The sequence below is a fragment of the Gorilla gorilla genome, chromosome 14, assembly GCF_029281585.2.
Source record: "Gorilla gorilla gorilla isolate KB3781 chromosome 14, NHGRI_mGorGor1-v2.1_pri, whole genome shotgun sequence".
NCBI classification, from domain to species: Eukaryota; Metazoa; Chordata; class Mammalia; order Primates; family Hominidae; genus Gorilla; species Gorilla gorilla.
The window spans coordinates 110,755,134-110,779,933 of record NC_073238.2 but is presented as its reverse complement, the minus strand read 5'-3'; the positions used below and the strand labels follow the sequence as shown (position 1 = coordinate 110,779,933).

The window sequence follows — 24,800 nt, the reverse complement described above, 5'->3', positions numbered from 1 at the left end:
ACTTTGACCAATTAGGAAAATGCAAATCAAAACCACATGAGATGTCACCTCATCCCCATTAGGATAGCTGCTATTAAACACACACACACACACACGCACACACACACACACAGAGAAAATAAGTGTTGGGGAGGATATGAAAAAATTGGAACACTTGTGCCCTGTTGGTAGGAATGTAAACTGCAGAAAACAGTATGGTGGCTCCTCAAAAAATTAAAAATAGAATTACCATGTGATCCAGTAATTCTACTTCTGGGTAGATTATCCAAAATAATTGAAAGTGAGATCCCCAGGAGGTATTTATACACCTATGTTCATAGCAACATTATTTACAATAGCTAAAATGTGGAAGCAACCCAAGTGTCCATGGACGGATGAATGGATAAGCAATATGTTGTATATACAGAGAGTGGAATATTATTCAGCCTTAAAAGGGAAGGAAATTCTCACACATGGTACAAACACAGATAAACCTTAAAGACATAATGCCAAGTGAAATAAGATGGCCACAAAAGGACAAATACTGTATGATTCTCCTTGTATGAGTATCTAGAGTAGTCAAATTCATAAAAATTGAAAGTAGAATGGTAGTTGCCAGGGGCTGGAGAGAGAATGGAGCATTTTTGTTTAGTGGGTGCAGAGTTTCAGTTTTGCAAAATGAAAAAGTTCTGGAGACTGGTTGCACAACAATGTGAATATACTTCACACTATTGAGCTGTACACTTAAAAATGGTTAAAATGGTAAATTTTATGTGTATTTTACCACCATTAAAAATACTTCGATTTAACCATATAAGTATAGATGGTTGTTGTTAAATAGCAAATCTCAAGTTCTTACATCATCCAAAATGATTAATTTAAAAATTATATATTTCACATCCTTTATTTGCTATTTGAAAGCCACTGTAGTAAAAAGCTCCACTAAAAAAATTCATCAAACATACTGGGATTAGACATTTGTGAGACATTTATTATCTATCTTAAATAAAATATGTAAACCTGTAAATATCAAACTTGCAGACCCTTAAATTTTAAAAAAAGCTATAAAGAGTTAAGCTTAAAACTAAACGTGAAAAACCTAAACCTGTAAATATCAAACTTGCAGACCCTTAAATTTTAAAAAAAGCTATAAAGAGTTAAGCTTAAAACTAAACACAAAAAAACCTAAACCATACTCATTTGATTATGATTTTGGTATAATCTTGTCTAGGGAATAGTGATATAACAAATTACATAAGTCTCTAAATTTTTCCCAACTGGAATGAGTAGAAAACTTTTGTGTATTTAAGATATTTAAATAATATCCAGGCACGGTGGCTCATGTCTGTAATCCCGACACTTTGAAAGGCAGGGGTGCACAGATCGCTTGAGCCCAGGTGTTCAAGACCAACCTGGGCAACATGGTGAAACTCCACATCTACAGAAAATACAAAAAATTAAGCAGGCATGGCGGCATGTGCCTGTGGTCCCAGCTACTCAAGAGAACCACTGCACTCCACCCTGGGCAACAGAGACTCTATATCAAAAAAACAAAACAAACAAAAAAAAAACTCCACCCTGGGTGACAGAGAGAGACTCTATATCAAAAAAGAAAAAAAGAAAAAGAAAAAGAAAAAGATCTTTAATTTAATTTATTTATTTTTGAGATGGAGTCCCATCTGTTGCCCAGGCTGGAGTGCAGTGGTGCAATCTCGGCTCACTGCAACCTCTGCATCCTGGGCTCAAGTGATTCTCCTGCCTCAGCCTCCTGAGTAGCTGGGACTACAGGCACCTGTCATCACACCCCGCTAATTTTCGTATTTTTAGTAGAGATGAGGTTTCACAATGTTGGCCAGGCTGGTCTCAAACTCCTGACCACACGCGATCCACCTGCCTCGGCCTCCCAAAGTGCTGGGATTACAAGCACGAGCCACCACGCCAGGACAAAAGATCTTTTAATAATAAAACGAGAATAGGAGAATAGGGTCTTTCTTATAAGGGAAATCTGGAAAACCTACAGAATAATACTTTAAAAAGTGAGTTCACCCATTGGATTTTATGTAGGCTTAGAAAATTAAAATTTTATTATATAACGCAATAATTTGGCAGTAACTTTATACTCATGTCATGCCATTATTATCATTAAATACATATCATTAAATTCAAGATGATTTATTCTGTTAAACACAAGATTCTTATTATAAAGCACTCATTAATCACTTCTTCCACATATGATAGAAACTGCTACCTTCATCAATTTTCATTCCTTTTATCCTGCAGTGAATAACTTTTGTATTGTATTTTGCTAAAAAGACTTAGGTAGAGTTAGGTCCCTAGTTCAAAGCCAATCTGTGCCAAAGGGTTATTGATAGTGGATTTTAAAATACTTTGCTACTCCACTGACTTGAGTGGACTTTGCTAATTTACTCAATTTTTGCATTTTAGTTTTTTTTTTATCTGCACATAGGAATCACATATAGAAGGAATCTTAAATATCACATTGTCTTATCCTTTTGCTCTGTAGATGGGGAAACACGCTTGGGGATCATCATTCTGAGGAATGTTTCAAATTAAAATTTCTAGGAGAACACCATGTAAGATAAAATGTATAACAAATATATTCATAGATGGCCTGGATTAGATTAATTTTATTCTCTTTAAAAGAGAAATGAGCATTCTCACTATTCTGAACTCACATATAGTGAAATTTTTACTAATATACATTTTATTAGTGTCCTTTAATAGTCTATTTAATGTGCCTTTTATATGGCCAATTATTTCTTAAAGATTTGCAGTCCATTGGATATGCTGACATTTAAGACATTCACTGTCAATATTTTATTTCCTTAATCCCACAATCTCAATAAAAATTTCGGTCTAAATATGAGTGGAAATGGGGAGTTAATTAAAGCAAATAATTGTGAAAGATTCGTAATGTATTTTTCTCGTATACACTATGGATAGAAATGAAGTGCATTTGCCTTAGCTTTCTACCTTCTTTCCATAAAGCAAGGGTTCTTCAATCTTCATGGAGCCCCCAAATAACATGTGAATGTGAAGTATTGTGCTAGGTACTGCAAGGGATGCCAAAGATGAACAAGGCATGAGTTCTGGGGGAATATACCATCTCTCACAGGAGAAATAAGTAGCGTACTCAAGTATTGAAGTGAGAACTTAAGTGCTATATGGCAGTTACAATAAAGAGGAAATTTAAAGTAAGGATAGATCATACCAAGTAGGATAAATCAGGAAATGAAGGCTAAACTTGGGAAGTGAGAAATTATTCTGGAAATTCGTGGAATTGCTTAGCGGAATAGAATTTTCTAAGGAAGGGTACTGACTAAGCAAATGAAACGAAAAAAGGGAATGACTATGTTTCCGCAACTTCAAGAGATCCGCTTCCCTGCAGGGCAAAGGAGTAAGAGGAGAGAAAAAAAGCAATGAATCCGTGCATCCGCTAAACTATTTTACCATATATTCTACTCTGACAAAACAACTATCACGTATTGTCCTTTTTTGTTTGTTTGTTTGTTTTTTTGAGACACGGTCTCCCTCTATCGCCCAGGTTGGAGGGCAATGGCGCAATCACCATTCTCTGCAGCCTCGACCTCCTCGGCTTAAGCTACCTTCCCGCCTCGACCTTCCGAAGTGCTGGGACTACAGGCGTGAGCCACCATGCTCAGGCTTATTGGCACTTTTCTGTGCACTTTTAAATGTAATCCTCTAAATCACTCTTCTCCACCTTTCCTGTGCATAGGAATCACCTGTGGTTCCCGTTAAATTGGAGATCTTGATTCATTAGGTCTGGGGCGGGGCCTGAGCTTCTGCATTTCCATTGAGCTCACAGCTGAAGCCTACCCTGGACCACACCTTCCAATGGAAAAGGCTCCAGTGTGATTTCTAGCCACTAGTATTATCTGCGAACTTGGGAGAAATAAAATGCAAGTTCTCGGCCCCCGCAAGGGATCTACTGAATCCGAAACACTGTGGGGAGGCCCACCACTCTGCAGTGTTTTAACAAGCAAGTGGTTAAAGTTTGAGAGCCATCTGTAAGTCACGGGTTTCCTAACATGATTGGACACTGGAATCACCTGCGGATTTTAACTAACACTGTTGATGCCGCATCTCACCCCCCCTCCCGAGATTCTCAGGTACGGGGCGTGGCCTTGGCGGCGGCCTTCTAAAAGCTCTCCCAGGTGATTCCAACCTGTAGTAACACTTGAGAACTGCGTGAGGTGGGGACTTCAACTTTTACTGGCCTTATTTTCCTCCTATGTAAAAGGTGGACAATATGCAAGCGGTCCTGACTTTGCTTCCAGATTTTGGCAACTCCAGAGCCCTAGTTCGGTCTGGAGAGCCAGCTTCCCGCCCCGTGTCCTAAGGCCTCTGTCCGAGAACCCAAGGTCCTGGGAATGGACCCGCGGGAGCATCTGTGACGCCGCTCAGCAACCCGGCGCCGCCCCGGCGGCTCCGACGTGGCCCAGTGTCCGGCTGGCGTGGGCTCTCCAGGCCGCACCCACTAAACCGCGCCGGAGCGGGACACGCATGCGCCGGCCTGGACCCGGCACCGAGTAACGGACTCGAGCTCCCCCCACCGGAAGTGGGCAGCCGCGCACCGGGAAGAGCCGGCCGAAGCGTGGCGGCCACAGACTGTGGGTACCGGGTCCGAGAGACTCGCGCTTTTCTCTCCGTGCCATGGCGCCAGCGAAAGCCACGAACGTGGTGCGGCTGCTCCTAGGCTCCACAGCGCTGTGGCTTTCGCAGCTCGGCGCCGGGACGGTCGCCGCGTCCAAGTCGGTGACGGCCCACTTGGCCGCGAAGTGGCCCGAGACCCCGCTGCTGCTGGAGGCAAGGTAGGTGCGGGCCGGGCCCTCGTCCGGGCGGGTGTGGACGCGCTGCCACCCTCAGCAGCGCTTTCTTCGTGCTCGCAGCGGGTGTCTGGCTCCCACCTGGGTTCTCCAGACGCCCCCGCTCTGGCCCTGAGCATCACCACCTCCTTCCTTCCCGACCCTTCTCGGTTCCCGTGCAGCACTCACTTGCAGTTCCTTTCCCCCTCAGTCTTACTTTACCTACGATTTTTAAAGCTTCCCTGCTCTGCTTTAATATGTTGGGATGTATTAGCATTTACGCGTGGCACTTAACGCAAGAGCTTCTACTGGGGTAGGCAGTTCTGTTCAGACAGTGCTTAAAGTACCTAGTTTCGTAATGATGACATCATACCATCAGCTCCTAGGCTTACTATGGGGAGGGCAGCTTCCTGCAAGGTAATATTTTTCCTGTATCTCTTCCAACGGAATTAGTTCATGACCTGTCATTTACTCTGCAGAACAAAACTTGTAGCTATTGCATTTTGCCCTTTAGTATTCTAGTTGAGTAAAATTAGAAAGTTCTTTCTCTTAGCAAAAATGAAGTTTTACACCAATGACTTAATGGCTGTTCACCACAGCAACAGTGTGTGTCCCTAAAAAGAGACTCCATCACTCCACATAAGTTCATGTATTTGATGCTAAAAGTTCATTTTTTTTTCATTTCTATAGTTTATTGGGGAACAGGTGGTGTTTGGTTACATGAGTAAGTTCTTTAGTGGTGATTTCTGAGATTTTGGTACACCCATCACCCCATCAGTATATACACTGCACCCAATTTGTAGTCTTTTATCCCTCACTCCCTTCTCAACCTTTCCCCCGAGTCACCAAGTCCATTGTGTCATTCTTATGCCTTTGCATCCTCATAGCTTAGTTCCCACATATCAGTGAGAACATACTATATTTGGGTTTCCATTCCTGACTTACTTCACTTAGAATAATAGTCTCTAATCTCATCCAGGTTGCTGTGAATGCCATTAATTGATTCCTTTTTATGGCTGAGTAGTGTTCCATCGTATATATGCCACAGTTTATCCACTCGTTGATTGATGGGTATTTGGATTGGTTCCACATTTTTGCACTTGTGAATTGTGCTGCTATAAACATACTTGTGCAACTATCTTTTTCATGACTTTTTTTCCTCTGGGTAGATACCTAGTAGTGGGATTGCTGGATCAAATGGTAGATCTACTCTTAGTACTTTGAGGACTCCCCACACTGTTTTCCATAGTGGTTATACTAGTTTACATTCCCACCAGCAGTGTAGAAGTGTTCCCTGTTTGCTGCATCCACGCCAACATCCATTATTTTATTTTTTTATTATGGCCATTCTTGCAGGAGTAAGGTGGTATCGCATTTGTGGTTTTGATTTGTGTTTCCCTGATCATTAGTATGTTGAGCATTTTTTCATGTTAGCCATTTATGTATCTTTTGAGAATTGTCTATTCATGTCCTTAGCCCATTTTTTGATGGGACTGTTTTTTTTTCCTGCTGATTTGAGTTCCTTGTAGATTCTGGATATTAATCCTTTTTCAGATGTATAGATTGTGAAGATTTTCTCCCATTTTGTGGGTTGTCTGTTTACTCTGCTGACTATTCCTTTTGCCGTGTAAAAGCTCTTTAGTTTAATTAAGTCCTAGCTATTTTTTTTATTATTATACTTTAAGTTCTAGGGTACATGTGCACAACGTGCAGGTACATAGATATACATGTGCCATGTTGGTGTGCTGCACCCATTAACTCATCATTTACGTTAGGTATATCTCCTAATGCTATCCCCTCCTCCCCCAACCCCATGACAGGCCCTGGTGTGTGATGTTCCCCATTGTGTGTCCAAGTGTTCTCATTGTTCAGTTCCCACCTATGAGTGAGAACATGCGGTGTTTGATTTTCTATCCTTGTGATAGTTTGCTGAGAATGATGGTTTCCAGCTTCATGCATGTCCCTACAAAGGACATGAACTCATCCTTTTTTATGGGTGCATAGTATTCCGTGGTGTATATGTGCCACATTTTCTTAATCCAGTCTATCATTGACGGACATTTGGGTTGGTTCCAAGTCTTTGCTATTGTGAATAGTGCCGCAATAAACATATGTGTGCATGTGTCCTTATAGCAGCATGATTTATAATCGTTTGGGTATATACCCAGTAATGGGATGGCTGGGTCAAATGGTATTTCTAGTCCTACATCCTTGAGGAATCGCCACACTGTCTTCCACAATGGTTGAACTAGTTTACAGTCCCACCAACAGTGTAAAAGTGTCCCTATTTCTCCACATCCTCTCCAGCACCTGTTGTTTCCTGACTTTTTAATGATTGCCATTCTAACTGGTGTGAGATGGTATCTCATTGTGGTTTTGATTTGCATTTCTCTAATGGCCAGTGATGATGAGAATTTTTTCATGTGTCGGTTGCATAAATGTCTTCTTTTGAGAAGTGTCTGTTCATATCCTTCGCCCACTTTTTGATGGGGTTGTTTGATTTTTTTCTTGTAAATTTGTTTAAGTTCTTTGTAGATTCTGGATATTAGCCCTTTGTCAGATGGGTAGATTGCAAAAATTTTCTTCAATTCTGTAGGTTGCCTGTTCACTCTGATGGTAGTTTCTTTTGCTGTGCAGATGCTCTTTAATTAGATCCCATTTGTCAGTTTTGGCTTTTGTTGCCATTGCTTTTGGTGTTTTAGACATGAAGTCCTTGCCCATGCCTATGTCCTGAACGGTATTGCCTAGGTTTTCTTCTAGAGTTTTTATGGTTTTAGATCTAACATTTAAGTCTTTAGTCCATCTTGAATTAATTTTTGTATAAGGTGTAAGGAAAGGATCCAGTTTCAGCTTTCTACATATGGCTAGCCAGTTTTCCCAGCACCATTTATTAAATAGGGAATCCTTTCCCCATTTCTTGTTTTTGTCAGATTTGTCAAAGATCAGGTGGTTGTAGATGTGTGGTATTATTTCTGAGGGCTCTATTCTGTTCCATTGGTCTATATCTCTATTTTGGTACCAGTACCATGCTGTTTTGGTTACTGTAGCCTTATAGTATAGTTTGAAGTCAGGTAGCGTGATGCCTCCAGCTTTGTTCTTTTTGCTTAGGATTGTCTTGGCAATGCGATCTCTCTTTTGGATCCATATGAACTTTAAAGTAGTTTTTTCCAATTCTGTGAAGAAAGTCATTGGTAGCTTGATGGGGATGGCATTGAATCTATAAATTACCTTGGGCAGTATGGCCATTTTCACGATATTGATTCTTCCTATCCATGAGCATGGAATATTCTTCCATTTGTTTGTGTCCTCTTTTATTTTTTTGAGCAGTGGTTTGTAGTTCTCTTTGAAGAGGTCCTTCACATCCCTTGTAAGTTGGATTCCTAGGTATTTTATTCTCTTTGAAGCAATTGTGAATGGGAGTTCACTCATGATTTGGCCCTCTGTTTGTCTGTTATTGGTATAGAGCAATGCTTGTGATTTTTGTACATTGATTTTGTATCTTGAGACTTTGCTGAAGTTGCTTATCAGCTTAAGGAGATTTTGGGCTGAGATGATGGGGTTTTCTAAATATACAATCATGTCATCTGCAAACAGGGACAATTTGGCTTCCTCTTTTCCTAATTGAATACCCTTTCTTTCTTTCTCCTGCCTGATTGCCCTGGCCAGAACTTCCAACACTATGTTGAATAGGAGTGGTGAGAGAGGGCATCCTTGTCTTGTGCCAGTTTTCAAAGGGAATGCTTCTAGATTTTGCCCATTCAGTATGATATTGGCTGTGGGTTTGTCATAAATAGCTCTTATTATTTTGAGATATGTCCCGTCAATACCTAATTTGAGAGTTTTTAGCATGAAGGGCTGTTGAATTTTGTCAAAGGCCTTTTCTGCATCTATTGAGATAATCATGTGGTTTTTGTCTTTGGTTCTGTTTATATGATGGATTATGTTTATTGATTTGCATATGTTGAAACAGCCTTGCATCCCAGGGATGAAGCCCACTTGATCATGGTGGATAAGCTTTTTGGGGTGCTGCTGGATTTGGTTTGCCAGTATTTTATTGAGGTTTTTGCATTGATGTTCATCAGGGATATTGGCCTAAAATTCTCTTTTTTTGTTCTGTCTCTGCCAGGCTTTGGTATCAGGATGATGCTGGCCTTATAAAATGAGTTAGGGAGGATTCCCTTTTTTTGTATCAATTGGAATAGTTTAAGAAAGAATGGTACCAGCTCCTCTTTGTATCTTTGGTACAATTTGGCTGTGAATCTGTCTGGTCCTGGACTTTTTTTGTTTGGTAGGCTATTATTGCCTCAATTTCAGAGCCTGTTATTGGTCTATTCAGGGATTCAACTTCTTCCTGGTTTAGTCTTGGGAGGGTGTATGTGTACAGGAATTTATCCATTTCTTCTAGATTTTCTAGTTTATTTGCGTAGAGGTGTTTATAGTATTCTCCAATGGTAGTTTGTATTTCTGTGGGATTGGTGGTGATATCCCCTTTATCATTTTTTATTGCATCTATTTGATTCTTCTCTTTTCTTCTTTATTAGTCTTGCTAGCAGTCTGTCAATTTTTTTGATCTTTTCAAAAAACCAGCTCCTAAATTCATTGATTTTTTTTGAATGGTTTTCTTATGTCTCTATCTCCTTCAGTTCTGCTCTGATCTTAGTTATTTCTTGTCTTCTGCTAGCTTTTGAATGTGGTTGCTCCTGCTTCTCTAGTTCTTTTAATTGTGATGTTAGGGTGTCAATTTTAGATCTTTCCTGCTTTCTCTTGTGGACATTTAGTGCTATAAATTTCCCTCTACACACTGCTTTAAATGTGTCCCAGAGATTCTGGTATGTTGTGTCTTTGTTCTTATTGGTTTCAAAGAACAGCTTTATTTCTGCCTTCATTTTGTTATGTACCCAGTAGTCATTCAGGAGCAGGTTGTTCAGTTTTCATGTAGTTGAGTGGTTTTGAGTGAATTTCTTAATCTTGAGTTCTAGTTTGATTGCTGTGGTCTGAGAGACAGTATGTTATAATTTCTGTTCTTTTACATTTGCTGAGGAGTCCTTTACTTGCAACTATGTGGTCAATTTTGGAATAAGTGCGGTGTGGTGCTGAGAAGAATGTATATTCTGTTGATTTGGGGTGGAGAGTTCTGTAGATGTCTATTAGGTCTGCTTGGTGCAGAGCTGAGTTCAATTCCTGGATATCCTTGTTAACTTTCTGTCTCGTTGATCTCTCTAATGTTGACAGTGGGGCGTTAAAGTCTCCCATTATTATTGTGTGGGAGTCTAAATCTCTTTCTAGGTCTCTAAGGACTTGCTTTATGAATCTAGTTGCTCCTGTATTGGGTGCATATGTATTTAGGATAGTTAGCTCTTCTTGTTGAATTAATCCCTTTACCATTATGTAATGGCCTTCTTTGTCTCTTCTGATCTTTGTTGGTTTAAAGTCTGTTTTATCAGAGACTAGGATTGCAACCCCTGCTTTTTTTTGTTTCCCATTTGCTTGGTAGATCTTCCTCCATCCCTTTATTTTGAGCCTATGTGTGTCTCTCTCACATAGCAAGGAGCTGCGTTACTTTGGAGGAGAAGAGGCGCTCTGATTTTTAGAATTTGCAGCTTTTCTGCTCTGGTTTCTCCCCATCTTTGTGGTTTTATCTACCTTTGGTCTTTGATGATGGTGACGTACAGATGGGATTTTGGTGTGGATGTCCTTTCTGTTTGTTAGTTTTACTTCTAACAGTCAGGACCCTCAGCTGCAGGTCTGTTGGAGTTTGCTGGAGGTCCACTCCAGACTCTGTTTGCCTGGGTATCTGCAGCAGAGGCTGCAGAACAGCAAATATTGCAGAGTGGCAAATGTTGCTGTCTTATTGTTCCTCTGGAAGCTTTGTCTCAGAGGGGCACCCGGCTGTATGAGGTGTCAGTCGGCCCCTACTGGGAAGTGCCTCCCCATTAGGCTACTTGGGGGTCGGGGATCCACTTGAGGAGGCAGTCTGTCTGTTCTCAGATCTCAAACTCCGTGCTGGGAGAAGCACTACTCTCTTCAAAGCTGTCAGACAGGGACATGTAAGTGTGCAGAAGTTTCTGCTGCCTTTTGTTCAGTTATGCCCTGCCCCTCAGAGGTGGAGTCTACAGAGGCAGGCAGGCCTCCTGGAGCTGTGGTGGGCTCCACCCAGTTCAAGCTTCCAGACTCCTTTGTTTACCTACTCAAACCTCAGCAATGGCGGGTGCCCCTCCCCCAGCCTCACTGCTGCCTTGCAGTTCGATCTCAGACTGCTGTGCTAGCAGTGAGGGAGGCTCCGTGGGCGTGGGACTCTTCAAGCCAGGCGCAGGATATAATCTCCTGGTGTGCCATTTGCTAAGACCGTTGGAAAAGCACAGTATTAGGGTAGGAGTGACCCGATTTTCCAGGTGCCATCTGTCACAGCTTCCCTTGGCTAGGAAAGGGAATTCCCTGACCTCTTGCACTTTCCGGGTGAGGCGATGCCTTGCCCCGCTTCGGCTCACGCTCTGTGGGCTGCACCCACTGCCCTGTACCCACTGTCTGACAAGCCCCAATGAGATGAACCTGGTACCTCAGTTGGAAATGCGGAAATCACCCTTCTTCTGCATCGCTCACGCTAGGAGCTGTAGACTGGAGCTGTTCCTATTCAGCCATCTTGGAACCTCTCTCCTATTTATCTTTGTTTTTATTGCATTTGCTTTGGGGTTCTTGGTCATGAAATCCTTGCCTAAACCAATGTCTAAAAGGGTTTTTCTGATGTTGTCTTCTAGAATTTTTATAGTTTCAGGTCTTAGATTTAAGTCCTTGATCCATCTTGAATTGATTTTTGTATAACGTGAGAGATAAGAATCCAGTTTCATTCTCCTACATATGGCTTGCCAAGTATCCCAGCACCATTTTAGTGTCCTTTCCCCACTTTTTTTTGTTTGCTTTCTCCAAGGTCAGTTGGCTGGAAGTATTTGGGTTTATTTCTGGATTCTCTATTACGTTCCATTGGTCTATGTGCCTGTTTTTACACCAGTACCATGCTGTTTTGGAGACTATGGTTTTATAGTATAGTTTAAAATCAGGTAATGTGATTCCTCCAGATTTATTCTTTTTGCTTAATCTTGCTTTGGCTGTGTGGGCCCTTTTTTGGTTCCATATGAATTTTAGGATTTTTTTTTCTAGTTTTGTGAAGAATGATGGTGGTATTTTGATGGGAATTGCATTGAATTTGTAGATTGCTTTTGGCAGTATGGTCATTTTCACAGTATTGATTCTACCCATCCATGAGCGTGGGGTATGGTTCCATTTGTTTGTGTCATCTGTGGTTTCTTTCAGCAGTGTTTTGTAGTTTTCCTTGTAGAGGTCTTTCACCTCATTTGTTAGGTATATTCCTAAGCATTTTATTTTTGTTGGAGCTGTTGTAAAAGGGGTGGAGTTCTTGATTAGATTCTCAGTTTGGTCGCTATTGGTGTATAAGAGAGCAACTGATTTGTGTACATTAATTTTGTATCTGGAAACTTTGCTGAATTCTTTTATCAGTTCTTGGAGCTTTTTGGAGGAGTCTTTGGGGTTTTCTAGGTATATAATCGTATCATCAGTTAACAGCGACAGTTTGACTTCCTCTTTACTGATTTGGATGCCCTTTATTTCTTTCTCTTGTCTGATTGTTCTGACTAGGACTTCCATTACTATGTTGAATAAAAGTGGTGAGAGTGGGCATTGTTGCCTTGTTCCAGTTCTCAGAGGGAATGCTTTAAACTTTTCCCCATTCAGTATTATGTTGGCTGTGGGTTTGTCATAGATGGCTTTTATTACATTGAGGTATGTCCCTTGTATGCCGATTTTGTTGAGAGTTTTAATCATAAAGGGGTGCTTGATTTTGTCGAATGCTTTTTCTGCGTCTATTGAGATGACCATGTAATTTTTATTTTTAATTCTGTTTATCTGGTGTATCACATTTATTGACTTGCCTATGTTAAACCATCCCTGTTATGAAACCCACTTCATAATGGTGGATTATCTTTTTGATACATTGTTGGATTCGGTTAGCTAGTATATTGTTAAGGATTTTTGCATCTATGTTCATCAGGGATATTGGTCTGTAGTTTCCTTTTTTGGTTATGTTTTTTTCCTGGTTTTGGTATTCGGATGATACTGGCTTCATAGAATGATTTCAGGAGGATTCCCTCTTTCTGTCTCGTGGAATAGTGTCAATGGGATTCGTACGAATTCTTTGAATGTCTGGTAGAATTTGGCTGTGAATATGTCTGGTCCTAGACGTTTTTATGTTGACAATTTTTTATTACAATTTTAATCTCGTTGCTTATTATTGTTCTGTTCAGGGTATCTAATTCTTGCTGATTTAAGCTAGGAGGGTTGTATCTTTCCAGGAATTTATCCATCTCCTCTAGGTTTTCTAGTTTATGCACATAAAGTTGTTCATGGTAGCCTTGAATGATCTTTTGTATTTCTGTGGTGTCAGTTGTAATAGCTCCCATTTCATTTCTAATTGAGCTTATTTGGATTTTCTCTTTTTTCTTCTTGGTTAATCTTGCTAATGGTCTATTTATGTTAGTTATCTTTTCAAAGAACTAGCTTTTTGTTTCATTTATCTTTTGTATTTTTTGTTTGTTTCAATTTCATTTAGTTCTGCTCTAATCTTGGTTATTTCACTTCTGCTGGGATTGGGTTTGGTTTGTTCTGTTTCTTTAGTTCCTTGAGGTGTAACCTTAGATTGTCTGTGCACCTTCAGGCTTTCTGATGTAGGCATTTAGGGCTATGAACTTTCCTCTTAGCAGAGCCTTTGCTGTATCCCAGAGGTTTTGATAGGTTGTGTCACTGTTGTTGTTCGGTTCGAAAACATTTTTAATTTCCATCTTGATTTCATTGTTGACTTATTCAGGAGAAGGTTATTTAATTTCCATGTATTTGCATGGTTTTGAAGGTTCCTTTTAGGGTTGATTTTCAGTTTTATTCCACTGTGGTCTGAGAGAGTGTTTGATATAATGTCAGTTTTCTTAAATTTATTGAGGTTTGATTTGTGGCCTATCAGTGGTCTACCTTGGAAAAAGTTTCATGCACTGATGATGAATAGAATGTATATTCTGTGGTTGTTGGGTAGAATGTTCTGTAAATATCTGTTAAGTCCATTTTTTCCAGGGTATAGTTTCAATCCATTGTTTCTTTGTTGACTTTCTGTCTTGATGACCTGTCTAGTGCTATCAATGGAGTATTGAAGTCTCCCACTATTATTTTGTTACTGTGTATCTCATTTCTTAAGTCTAGTAGTAATTGTTTTATAAATTTGGGAACTCCATTATTGCATATATATTTCAGATTGTAATATTTCCGTGTTGGACAAGGCCTTTTATCATTATATAATGTCCCTCTTTGTCTTTTTTTAACTGTTGTTGCTTTAACATTTGTTTTATCTCATATAAGAATAGCTACTCTTGCTCGCTTTTGGTGTCCATTTGCATGGAATATCTTTTTCTACCCCTTTACCTTAAGTTTATGTGAGTCCTCAGGTGATAGGTAAGTCTCTTGAAGACAGCAGATAGTTGGTTGGTGAATTCTTATCCATTCTGCAGTTCTGTATCTTTTAAGTGGAGCATTTAGGCCCTTTACATTCAATGTTAGCATTGAGATGTGAGGTACCATTCTATTCATTGTGCTATTTGTTGCCTGTATACCTTGGTTTTTTTTAATTGTATTTTTGTTTTATAGGTCCTGCGAGATTTATGTTTTAAAGAGGTTCTGTTTTGATTTACTCCCATGATTTGTTTCAAGATTTAGAGCTCCTTTTAGCAGTTCTTGTGGTGCTGGATTGGTAGTGGCAAATTCTGTCAGCATTTTTTTGTCTGGAAAAGACTGTATCTTTCCTTCATTTATGAAGATTAGTTTTGCTAGATATGAAATTCTTGACTTATAATTGTTTTGTTTAAGAGGCAGAAGATAGGGCCCCAATCCCTTCCAGCTTGTAGGGTTTCTGCTGAGAAATCTGCTGTTAATCTGATAGGTTTTCCTTTATAGGTTAGTTACCTGGTGTTTTTGCCTCACAGCTCTTAAGATTCTTTCCTTCATCTTAACTTTGGATAACCCGATGACTATGTGCCTAGGCAGTGATCTTTTTGTGTTGAATTTCCCAGGTGTTCTTTGAGCTTCTTGTATTTGGATGTCTAGGTCTCTAGAAAGGGTGGGGAAGTTTTCCTCAATTATTCCCCCAAATATGTTTTCCGAAGTTTTAGATTTCTCTTCTTCCTCAGGAATACTGATTATTCTTAGGTTTGGTCATTTAACATAATCCCAGACTTCTTGGAGGCTTTGTTCATATTTTATTATTCTTTTTTCTTTGTCTTTGTTGTATTGGGTTAATTTGAAAACCGTGTCCTCAAGCTCTGAAGTTCTTTCTTCTGCTTATTTGATTCTATTGCTGAAACTCTATTTTACATTTCTATAAGTGTGTCCATTGTTTCCTGAAGTTTTGGTTGTTTTTATTTATGCTATCTATTTCACTGAAGATTTCTCCCCTCCTTTCTTGTATCTTTTTTTTTTATTTCCTTAAATTGGGCTTTGCCTTTTCTCTGGTGCCTCCTTGGTTAGCTTAATAACTGACCATCTGAATTCTTTTCAGGTAAATCAGACATTTCATCTTAGTTTGGATCTATTGCTGGTGAGCGAGTGTGATTTTTTTGAGGGGTGTTAAAGAACCTTGTTTTGTCATAGTACTAGAGTTGGTTTTCTGGTTCCTTCTCATTTGGGTAGGCTCTGTCAGAGGGAAGGTCTAGGGCTGAAGGCTGTTGTTCAGATTCTTTTGTCCTGTAGAGGTGTTCCCTTGATGTAGTACTCTCCTTCTTTTCCTACAGATGTGGCTTCCTGACAGCCGAGTTGTAGAGATTGTTCTCTCTTTTCTGGATCTAGCCGTCTAGTAGGTCTAACAGGCTTCAGGCTGGTACTAGGAATTGTCTGCACAGAGTCCTATGATCTGAACTGTCTATGGGTCTCTTAGCTGTGGATACCAGCACCTGCTCTGCTGGAGGTGGTAGGGGGGTGAAATGGACTCTCTGAGGGTCCTTACTTTTTGTTGTTTAATGCACTATTTTTGTGCTGGTTGGCATTCTGCAGGGAGGTGGCCTTTTCAAGAGAGCATCAGCTGTGGTAGTATGGGGAGGATCAGGCAGTGGGTGGGCCCTGGAACTCCTAAGAGTATATGCCCTTTGTCTTCAGCTACCATGGTGAGTAGGGAAGGACCATCAGATAGGGGCATTTCTAGGGCATGTCTGGGCTCAGACTGTCCTTGGGTGGGTCTTGTTGCAACTGCTGTGGGGGATGGGGGTGGGATTCCTAGGTCAATGGAGTTATATTCCCAGGAGGATTATGGCTGCCTCTGCTTTGTCATGCAGGTTGTCAGGGAAGTGGGGGAAAGCCTACAGTCACAGGCCTCACCCAGCTCCCATGCAACCCAAAAGGCCAGTCTCACTCCCTCTGTGCCCCACCCAACAGCACTGAGTCTGTTTCCAGGCAGTGGGCGAGCAGGGCTGAGAACTTAGGTGGTGGGCGAGCAGGGCTGAGAACTTGCGCCAGGCTACCAGCCTCCCAGCTGCAAATGCAAATAGGGCTCTCATGCTTCCCCACCTGTGGAGTTTGCACACCAGATTCATGCCCTCTCCCAAGTTCTGGCGAGGAGATTTCTTGTTCCTTTGAAATTGTTACAAGGTTCAGCTGGAGGTTTCCTTCTCCCTATGGCCTCTTCCCAGTACCTCTGGCAGCCCTACCGGAAGACCCCTGTGAGGCAAGGCAGAAATAGCTTCCTAGGGGACCCAGAGAGCCCACAGGGCTTTTCCTGCTGCTTCCTCTACCCTTGTATTTTGCTTGGCTCTCTAAATTGACTCAGCCCCAGGTAAGGTCAGAATCTTCTCCAGTGATATACACCTTCGGGTTCCCCAGTGAGAGTGTGTTTTCAGGGGCAGACAATCCCCCTTTCCCACTCTCACAGTTTGGGTACTCAGAGTATTTGGGGTATCTCCCAGGTCCTACAGGAGCAATTCACTTCCTTCAGAGGGTCTGTGGGTTCTCTTGGCTTTTCTAATTTATTCCTGCAGCAGTTCTGGAGCAAAGGTTCAGAATTCAAGACTCCACATGCTGCTCTGTCCATTTGAGTGGGAGGCTAAAACGGTTTTTATTTAATACCTGATTCTAGCTTAATTTTGATCCCCTTCCTTTATCCTTTCCCCAGTATTTAACTGTTTGCCTAGATCTGATCTCACACTTAGCTCCAAATCAGTCTAACTTTTTCCAGCCTTAGACTGCTTGTTACGGTATCTGGCTTTACATTTGCCTTGAGAGTCTTAGAGTTGGAACTGCTGTGTTATGCTCCTGAAGGTCCTTGACAGTCTAGCCGCAGTCTGATTTACAAACCTCATCACGTACAAATTGTCCCCAACTTATCATGGTTCAATTTAGGATTTTTTGACTTTACTATGGGTTTACCAGGGTATTAAATGCATTTTTTACTTATAGTATTTGCAACTTAATAAACCCAACTTAATGGGTTTATTGGGAGGTAACCCCATCTAAGTCAACGGGCATCTGTAGTAGGTTGAATGCTGGCCTCAAAAAGATATGTCCACATCCTAACTCCCAGAACCTGTAAATGTTACCTTACTTGGAAAAAATGTCTTTGTTAATGTAAGTAAGGATCTTGAGATGAGATCATCTTGGATTATCTAGATGGGCCCCAAATCCAATGTCATTTTAAGAGACAGAAGCAGAGAAGACACAGGCAAAAAGGAGAACACCATGTGAAGTTAGAGATTGGAGTTAGGCAGCCTCAAGCCAAGGAACAGCTGAAGCCACCAGGATGGAACAGTCTCCCTTAGAGCCTTCAGAGGGAGCACAGCCCTGCCAACACCTTGATTTTGGACTTCTGGCCTCCAGAATTGTGAGAGAATAAGTTTCTGTTTTAAGTCACCAGATTTTTCATAATTTGTTAAACAGATCTAGGAAACTAATATAGATTTTGGACCAAAAAGTTGGGTGCTGCTGTAACAAATACTTCAAAATGTGGAAATAGCTGTGGAGTTGGGCAGAGGCTAGAATAATTTTGAGAAGTTTGGTATTAAAAGCCTAGACTGCCTTGAGGAGACTGCAGAAATCTGGACATTAAGGGTGATTCTGCTGAGGGCTTAGAAGAGATTAAAGGGCATAGTTGAAAAAACTTCTGTCATCATAGAGAATACTTATATCATCCTGAAGAGAATTTCAGTAGAAATATGAACATTGAAGTCTGTTCTGGCCATGGCTTGGAAGGAAATGAGAGACATTATATTGGAATCTAGAAGAAAGGTAACCCTTGTTATGTAGTGATACAATACCGGCTGACTTGGTTTCTACAGTTTGTGGAAAACATCTTGAAACTGGTGAACTTGGATATGAGCTGAGAAGATTTCCAAGCAAAGTGTTAAAAGTGCTGCTTGGTTTCTCCTCGCTGCTTATATTAAAATGAGAGAAGAAAGAGATAAATTTAAAAAGGAACAGGTAAGGAAAAAGGAACCAACACTTGATGATTTTGGAGGTTCTCAGCCTATCCAGATTGTAAAGGGTGTTACAACTAGGAAACCCAGTGTTGGGAATGTGTGCTCTGGAGAGAAAGACAGAAACCTGGCAGGACAACCTTTTGCTGAACAGGTTAAGCATGTGATTCATGGGTCCCCTCAACCATCTCCCCAGAAGCTTGGTAAAAGAAGGTGGAGATATCCAGGAAGGATCTGGGGAGGATCTGTGTAATGATGTGGCTCTTGGTGAAATATACAATAGTCTTACAAAGTTTTGGGGAATGTATTAGAATCACTATCAGCTTGGACCGAAAGAGACAAGACAAAATGAAAGAAGGCTGTTGGACTTCCAAAATTCTATAGGCAGGAAAGGGACTAATAGAGCTACTTGGCTGTAAACATTGTGCTGCCCTTTCAAGAAAGAAAGAATAACTCTGCAGGCAGAACCATGGCAGGCAGCACAGAGGGTGAAGCATCAGGCCACAGAGAGTTATTCTCAGGCTTTGAAACATAATGGAAATTTGCCCTGCTGGATTTTGAACTTGCCTGTGACCAGTGACCCCTTTATTCCTTCTGTTTTTTTCCTTTGGGAATTAGAGTGTCCATCCTATGCCTGTCTCACCATTGCATTTTGGAAACATAACTTGTTTTCTAGTTTCACAGGTGGACAGGGGAGAATTTGACCCCAGGATGGATCATACCCAGAGTCTCACCCATACATGATTTAGATGATAAAATTTGTAAATGAAGTTGATGATATTTACATGAGATTTTGGACTTAGAATTGATTCTGTAATTGGTTGAGTTTTTGGAGGTTGTTGGCAAAGGGAAATATACTTTATGTAGGGGAGGTGGATTTTGGGGGCTTTTAGGGGCTAGAGGGTGGCTTGAATGATGCCCCCAACAAAAAAAGGGCAGCTTTTAGAATCTTTTGCATTAACTCTGTTCAAACCTTGACTTCAGACTTTTGGCCTCCAGAACTATGAGAGAATAAATTTCTCTTGCTGAATAGGTTAGACCTGTGATTCATGAATCCACTCAACCATCTCAGCAGAAGCCCAGTATAAACATGGCGTTATCCAGGAAAGATGTGTAGAGGATCCTTGGGTAATGGTGTGGTAGCCTTAGAATAGTAATATATCATTCTTTTACAGTCTTCCTCATTGATACCTTACTTGTGGGCATACCATATTACTCTATCTTGCCTGATACTTTCCCATGACAAAATTAATAACTTTCTATTATGCTCTCATAACATTTGGCCAGTATTTCTGTAATAATCCTTATTGTAAGGTATCATATATGCTAATCTCTGTTGTTAAAAGGTGAGCTTCAGAGACAAAACTGTTTTTTATTCATGTTTATTTTGCCAAGGCACAGTGCACAAAAGTTAGGTACTCAGTAATGCTAATTCAACGAAAGGTACTTTTTATAGGGAAAGGTATACTTTAAGCCACCATCAGAATTACCTCTACAATATACCTTACTTGTGGAAACTAGTTTGTCCTTCGAAAATCCAGAGAGGATGCTCAGTGTTACCTCATGTGCCTTATTGTTTTGTTGTGAACAGATCAAAATTGTAGGAGGTCCTTTGTTATATAAACTAAAATCTTTCTCTCTATACCTTTTATCTACCGATCCTCTCTTTCAGAACCAAATCTGTTTCTGTGTGTGACACATTATGTGAGAATAGCAGGCCAAAAGCCTGTAGTTTCTTCAACCACTGCACTTCAAAAAATTTATTTTATATAGTTCGTTATTCTGCTTTCCTTCAATTTGTTTATGTTAAAATTGTAGGAAAAGCAAAGAGGTTGAGAAGAGTAAGTGTGGAAGTGGAAGAATTGAAGAGCATTGAATAGGTTGAAGGAGCTGGGCAGATAGGAACTTAAGGAAAATAATGTGGGAGCAAGTGAGAGAAATTTTTAAGAATAATGCTTTAAATCCAAAAATTGAGCTTCCCAACCAAAATCTATAAATGCATACACACACACACACACACACACACACACACACACACACACACACACACACACACACACAGATATTTTTCAGTTCATCCTGGAAATTTGAGTGCATAACTTGAGTATAGTCTTATGTAGGAAACAAAGATGAATAAGGTATGTCCCCTGTATAAAGAAATTTATAGTATAATAAAATTTGCGGCCGAGCGCAGTGGCTCAGGCCTGTAATCCCAGCACTTGGGGAGGCCGAGGCGGGCGGATCATGAGGTCAGGAATTTGAGACCAGCGTAGCCAACATGGTGAAACCCTGTCTCTACTAAAAATACAAAAAATAGCTGCATGTGGTGGCACATGCCTGTAATCCTAGCTACTCAGGAGGCTGAGGCAGGAGAATTGTTTGAACCAGGGAGGTGAAGGTTGCAGTGAGTCAAGATCGCACCACTGCACTCCAGCCTGGGCGACAGAGCAAGACTCTGGCTAGAGGTGGTTATAGGCTGAAGAGGCTAGCATTTTACAGTATGCATACCTTAATTTGTACATCTGAACTGCAGTTATTCTACTTGTGTTGATCTGACTGAAAATATTTTTGAAATTCCACTTATAATTACTGTCAAACTCTTCAGTGCATATAAAAACACCCTTTGTAGAAATAACTGTTTTCTCTGGGCAGAATTTTTTGAAGAAATACACTTATTTCGAGCCATGTATTTTATAAGGCAAGTGAACAATTGGAAATGCCAGCTTGTTACCTTTAAAAAAACTTTGTCCAAAAGAGTGAACTGGGCATGGTGGCATGTGCCTGTAGTCCCAGCTACTTAAGTGGCTGCAGTGGGAGGATCGCTTGAGACCTCTCAGGCTAAAGTAAGCCATGTTTGCACCACTGCACTCCAGCCTGTGTGACAAAAGGAGATGCTGTCTTAAACAAACAAACAAAAATGTTGTTCAAAGGTAATATCTTACCTTTTACCAGGTGCAGAACTGGTTTAGATGGTCTCAAGGATGTTTGCTCCTCAGTGATTAATAATGAGTTACCAGTAAATGGCCTCTGAGATTCCAGAAGAGTTCCAAAAGTGCTTAGAGCAGTGATGTATTGAGGGAATAACTTTTAAGTGAATACTTTTTTTTTTTACTTGAACTTTTAAGTTTCAGGGTACACATGCAGGATGTGCAGGTTTGTTACATAGGTAAATGTGTGCCATGGTGGTTTGCTGCACAGATCAAACTATCACCTAGGTATGAAGCCCAGCATCCATTAACTTTCTTCTTGATGCTCACCGTCCCATTGCACCTTTCCAACAGACTCCAGTGTGTGTCGTTACCCCCTGTGTCCATGTGTTCTCATCATTCAGCTCCCACTTGTAAGTGAAAACATGCGGTGTTTGGTTTTCTGTCTCTGCGTTAGTTTGCTGAGGATAATGGCTTCCAGCTCCATCCATGTTTCTGCAAAAGACATGACCTTGTTCATTTTTATGGCTGCATAGTATTCTGTAGTGTATATATACCACATTTTCTTTATTCAGTCTATCATTGATGGGGATATAAGTTGATTCCATGTCTTCGCTATTGTAAATAGTGCTGCAGTGGACATATGTGTGCATGTATATTCATAATATGATTTATATTCCTTTGGGTATACACCCAGTAATGGGATTGTTGGGTCAAATGGTATTTCTGCCTCTAGATCTTTGAGGAATTGCCACACTGTCTTCTACAATGGTTGAACTAATTTAGGTTCCCACCAACAGTGTAGAAGCGTTTATTTCTCCACAACCTTGCCAGCATCTGTTGTTTCTTGACTTCTTAATAATCACCATTCTGACTGGTGTGAGATGGTATCTCATTGTGGTTTTGATTTGCAATTCTCTAATGATCAGTGATGTGGAGCTTTTTTTCATGTTTGTTGGCCGCATGAATGTTTTATTTTGATAAGTGTCTATTCATGTCCTTTGCCCACTTTTTAATGGGGTCGTTTGTTTTTTTCTTGTAAATTTGTTGAAGTTCCTTATAGACTTTGCATGTTAGACCTTTGTCAGATGGATACATTGCAGAAATTTTCTCCCATTCTGTAGGTTGTGTGTTCACTCTGGTGATAGTTTTTGTTGTGCAGAAACTCTTTAGTTTAAATAGATCTCATTTGTCAATTTTTGCTTTTGTTGCAATTGCTCTTGGCATTTTTGTCATGAAATCATTGCTTGTGTCTATGTCCTGAAATGTATTGCTTAGAGTTTCTTATAGGGTTTTTATAATTTTAGGTTTTACATTTAAGTCTCTAATTCATCTTGAGTTAATTTTTGTATAAGGTGTAAGGAAGGGGTCCAGTTTCAGTTTTCTGCATATGGCTAGCCAGTTCTCCCAGAACCATTTATTAAATAGGGAATCCTTTCATTGCTTGTTTCTGTCAGGTTTGTCAAATATCAGATGCTTGTAGGTGTGCAGTCTTATTTCTGAGTTCTCTATTCTGTTCCATTGATCTATGTGTATGTCCTTGTACCAGTAGCATGCTGTATTGGTTACTGTAACCTTGTAGTATAGATTGAAGTTAGGTAGCATGATGCCTCCGGCTTTGTTCTTTTTGCTTCAGATTGTCTTGGCTATTTGGGCTCTTTTTCATATTTTCTAATTCTGTGAAGAATGTCAGTGGTAGTTTTGTCACAGGATAAGGATCCCGTGATAAGGGTTTTGGCTTTGCCAGCCGGAAACCTCTATGGCTGGTAGCACCTTTGCCCGAGTTTTGCTTGGGCCTGCTGTGCTCCTTTTGTCCACTCGGCCTGGCAGGCTATGCTCAGCTTGTGTTACTGGCCTGGATCCCACACCTGCCAAGGGGGAGCCAGGTGCAGGGCGGTGGTGAGTGTGTGAGCAAGCACAGGGTCCGGCCACTGCGCACAGCCAGGAGTGCCAGCTGCAGTGGGGTGGGCAGCTCCAGGTACTGGCACAGGCACCAGCTTTGTACAAGACTGTGGCTCGACCAGGCATACTGCAGGTGGCTTCCACTGCAGGCACTGTGGTGGAATGCAGTGGCACCTGGAAGCTTGGAGATACCAGGAACCATACAGCCCTAAAGAGAGTGTCACAGCTCTGGCTCAGGGAGCCTGTAGGTCTGGGCTCCCCAAAGGGCTGCAGCTCTTCTGTCCTTTTCATTGCCTGCAATGTGGTGAGTGGGGCGTGTGTTTCAGCCCTGTTTGTGTTACAGCTCTTTCAGTCCTGCCATTTGGTGAGTTCCGAGTTCTTGTTGCATGTTCAGGAAGAATCAGGCATGTAGACAACTGGAAGGTGAGCAAGGCAAAGAGGTGCTTTATTGAGAGACAGTACAGCTCTTAGGAGAACTGAAGTTGGTAGCTCCTTTCTGCTGGCAGGTCGTCCTGATGAGCGCAGCTGTCACTAGAGAGGAGACATGGAGTGGGTAGCTCCTTTTCACAGGCAGGTCATTCTGTTGAGTCTGCAGCCGTCAGCTGAGAGGAGAAATGGAGTGGCCAGCTTCCACCTGCAGTCAGGTCATCCCGATATCTGGGAGAGGACACCTGGAATGGGTAGCTCCTATCCACAGGCAGGTCATCTCATTATCTGCCTGAGTTTGGCTGAGTCTGGGGTTTTTATGGGCTTCAGAGGGGGGGTAAGTGTGTGCTGACTCGTCCATGGGAGTCCCTGGGTAGGCTGGGACAAAAACACCGTACGTTCTCACTGCAGTCCATGGAAGAGGTAGCCCAGCCCCTAGGCTTCAGGTTGTCCTTAGCTTGAAGGTGGGGCTTCACCAGGGACCCATCCCTTTTTGCCCATCTGCTCCCTGCCACCATTAACCTGCCATCTACCATGTCCATGGCACCCAGGCTGTTTGCATCATGGGGCACCTTTCAGGCCTGTGCCAAGCTGCTCCCAGGCCCTCTCGGCCTCCCTTCCATGCCCATTGGTGCCCAAAGTCTGGAGGGGGCTGAGGTGGTAGGGGGCTGGCATGTCAGCACTACCCCAAACATGCACACCCAGCCGGGTTGTGGCAGCTTCTAGGCTCAGGTGCAACTTTGCTCCAAAATTGAAGCAGGGATTGGGAGCAGGGAAGAGGCCAGGAAGCAGGAGCAGGCACTTTCAAGCCTGTGGGTGGGACAGGGGGCTTTGCAGGCCCCTGAGAGTGCAGGGATGCGTTGGTCCACAGCTGCAGCTGGGTGGTTGCAGCTGCACCCAGGGAGTGCAGGGCTCCCACCCCGCCAACTCAGTAGGAGGCATGGGCTCCTACCTGCCTTCAGCCCCCAAAAGCACAGGGATGTCCGGGTCCAGACAGCTGCACCTGGGGAGTGCGGGCTCTCCACCCTACCAACTCAGAAGTGGGTGGGGCTTCCACCTGTTCCCTGCTCCCACCAGCTCCATGGAGTACACAACCCTGGCCATATCTCCCTTGCTACAGCTGGCGTTTTTGCAGCTGCCACTCTAGACAGGTCACTGCTGCCATCAGTTTACTAGGAATAGCATTGAATCTATAAATTACTTTGGGCAGTATG

General features: G+C 41.7%; 1 protein-coding gene across 2 annotated transcripts in view; it reads left to right on the top strand.

The window, feature by feature from the left end:
- The first annotated feature begins 4,505 nt into the window (after positions 1-4,505).
- The window catches only part of UGGT2 (UDP-glucose glycoprotein glucosyltransferase 2), a 251,796-nt gene continuing 231,501 nt past the window's right edge, over positions 4,506-24,800 (top strand). The window contains exon 1 of one of the 2 annotated variants that reach the window (XM_019039934.4): positions 4,506-4,832. In XM_019039934.4, coding sequence (XP_018895479.4) covers positions 4,675-4,832 — 158 coding nt within the window. In that variant the 5' untranslated portion in view covers positions 4,506-4,674. The remainder of the gene's footprint in view (positions 4,833-24,800) is intronic. The other variant, XM_063697472.1, reaches the window with a different exon arrangement.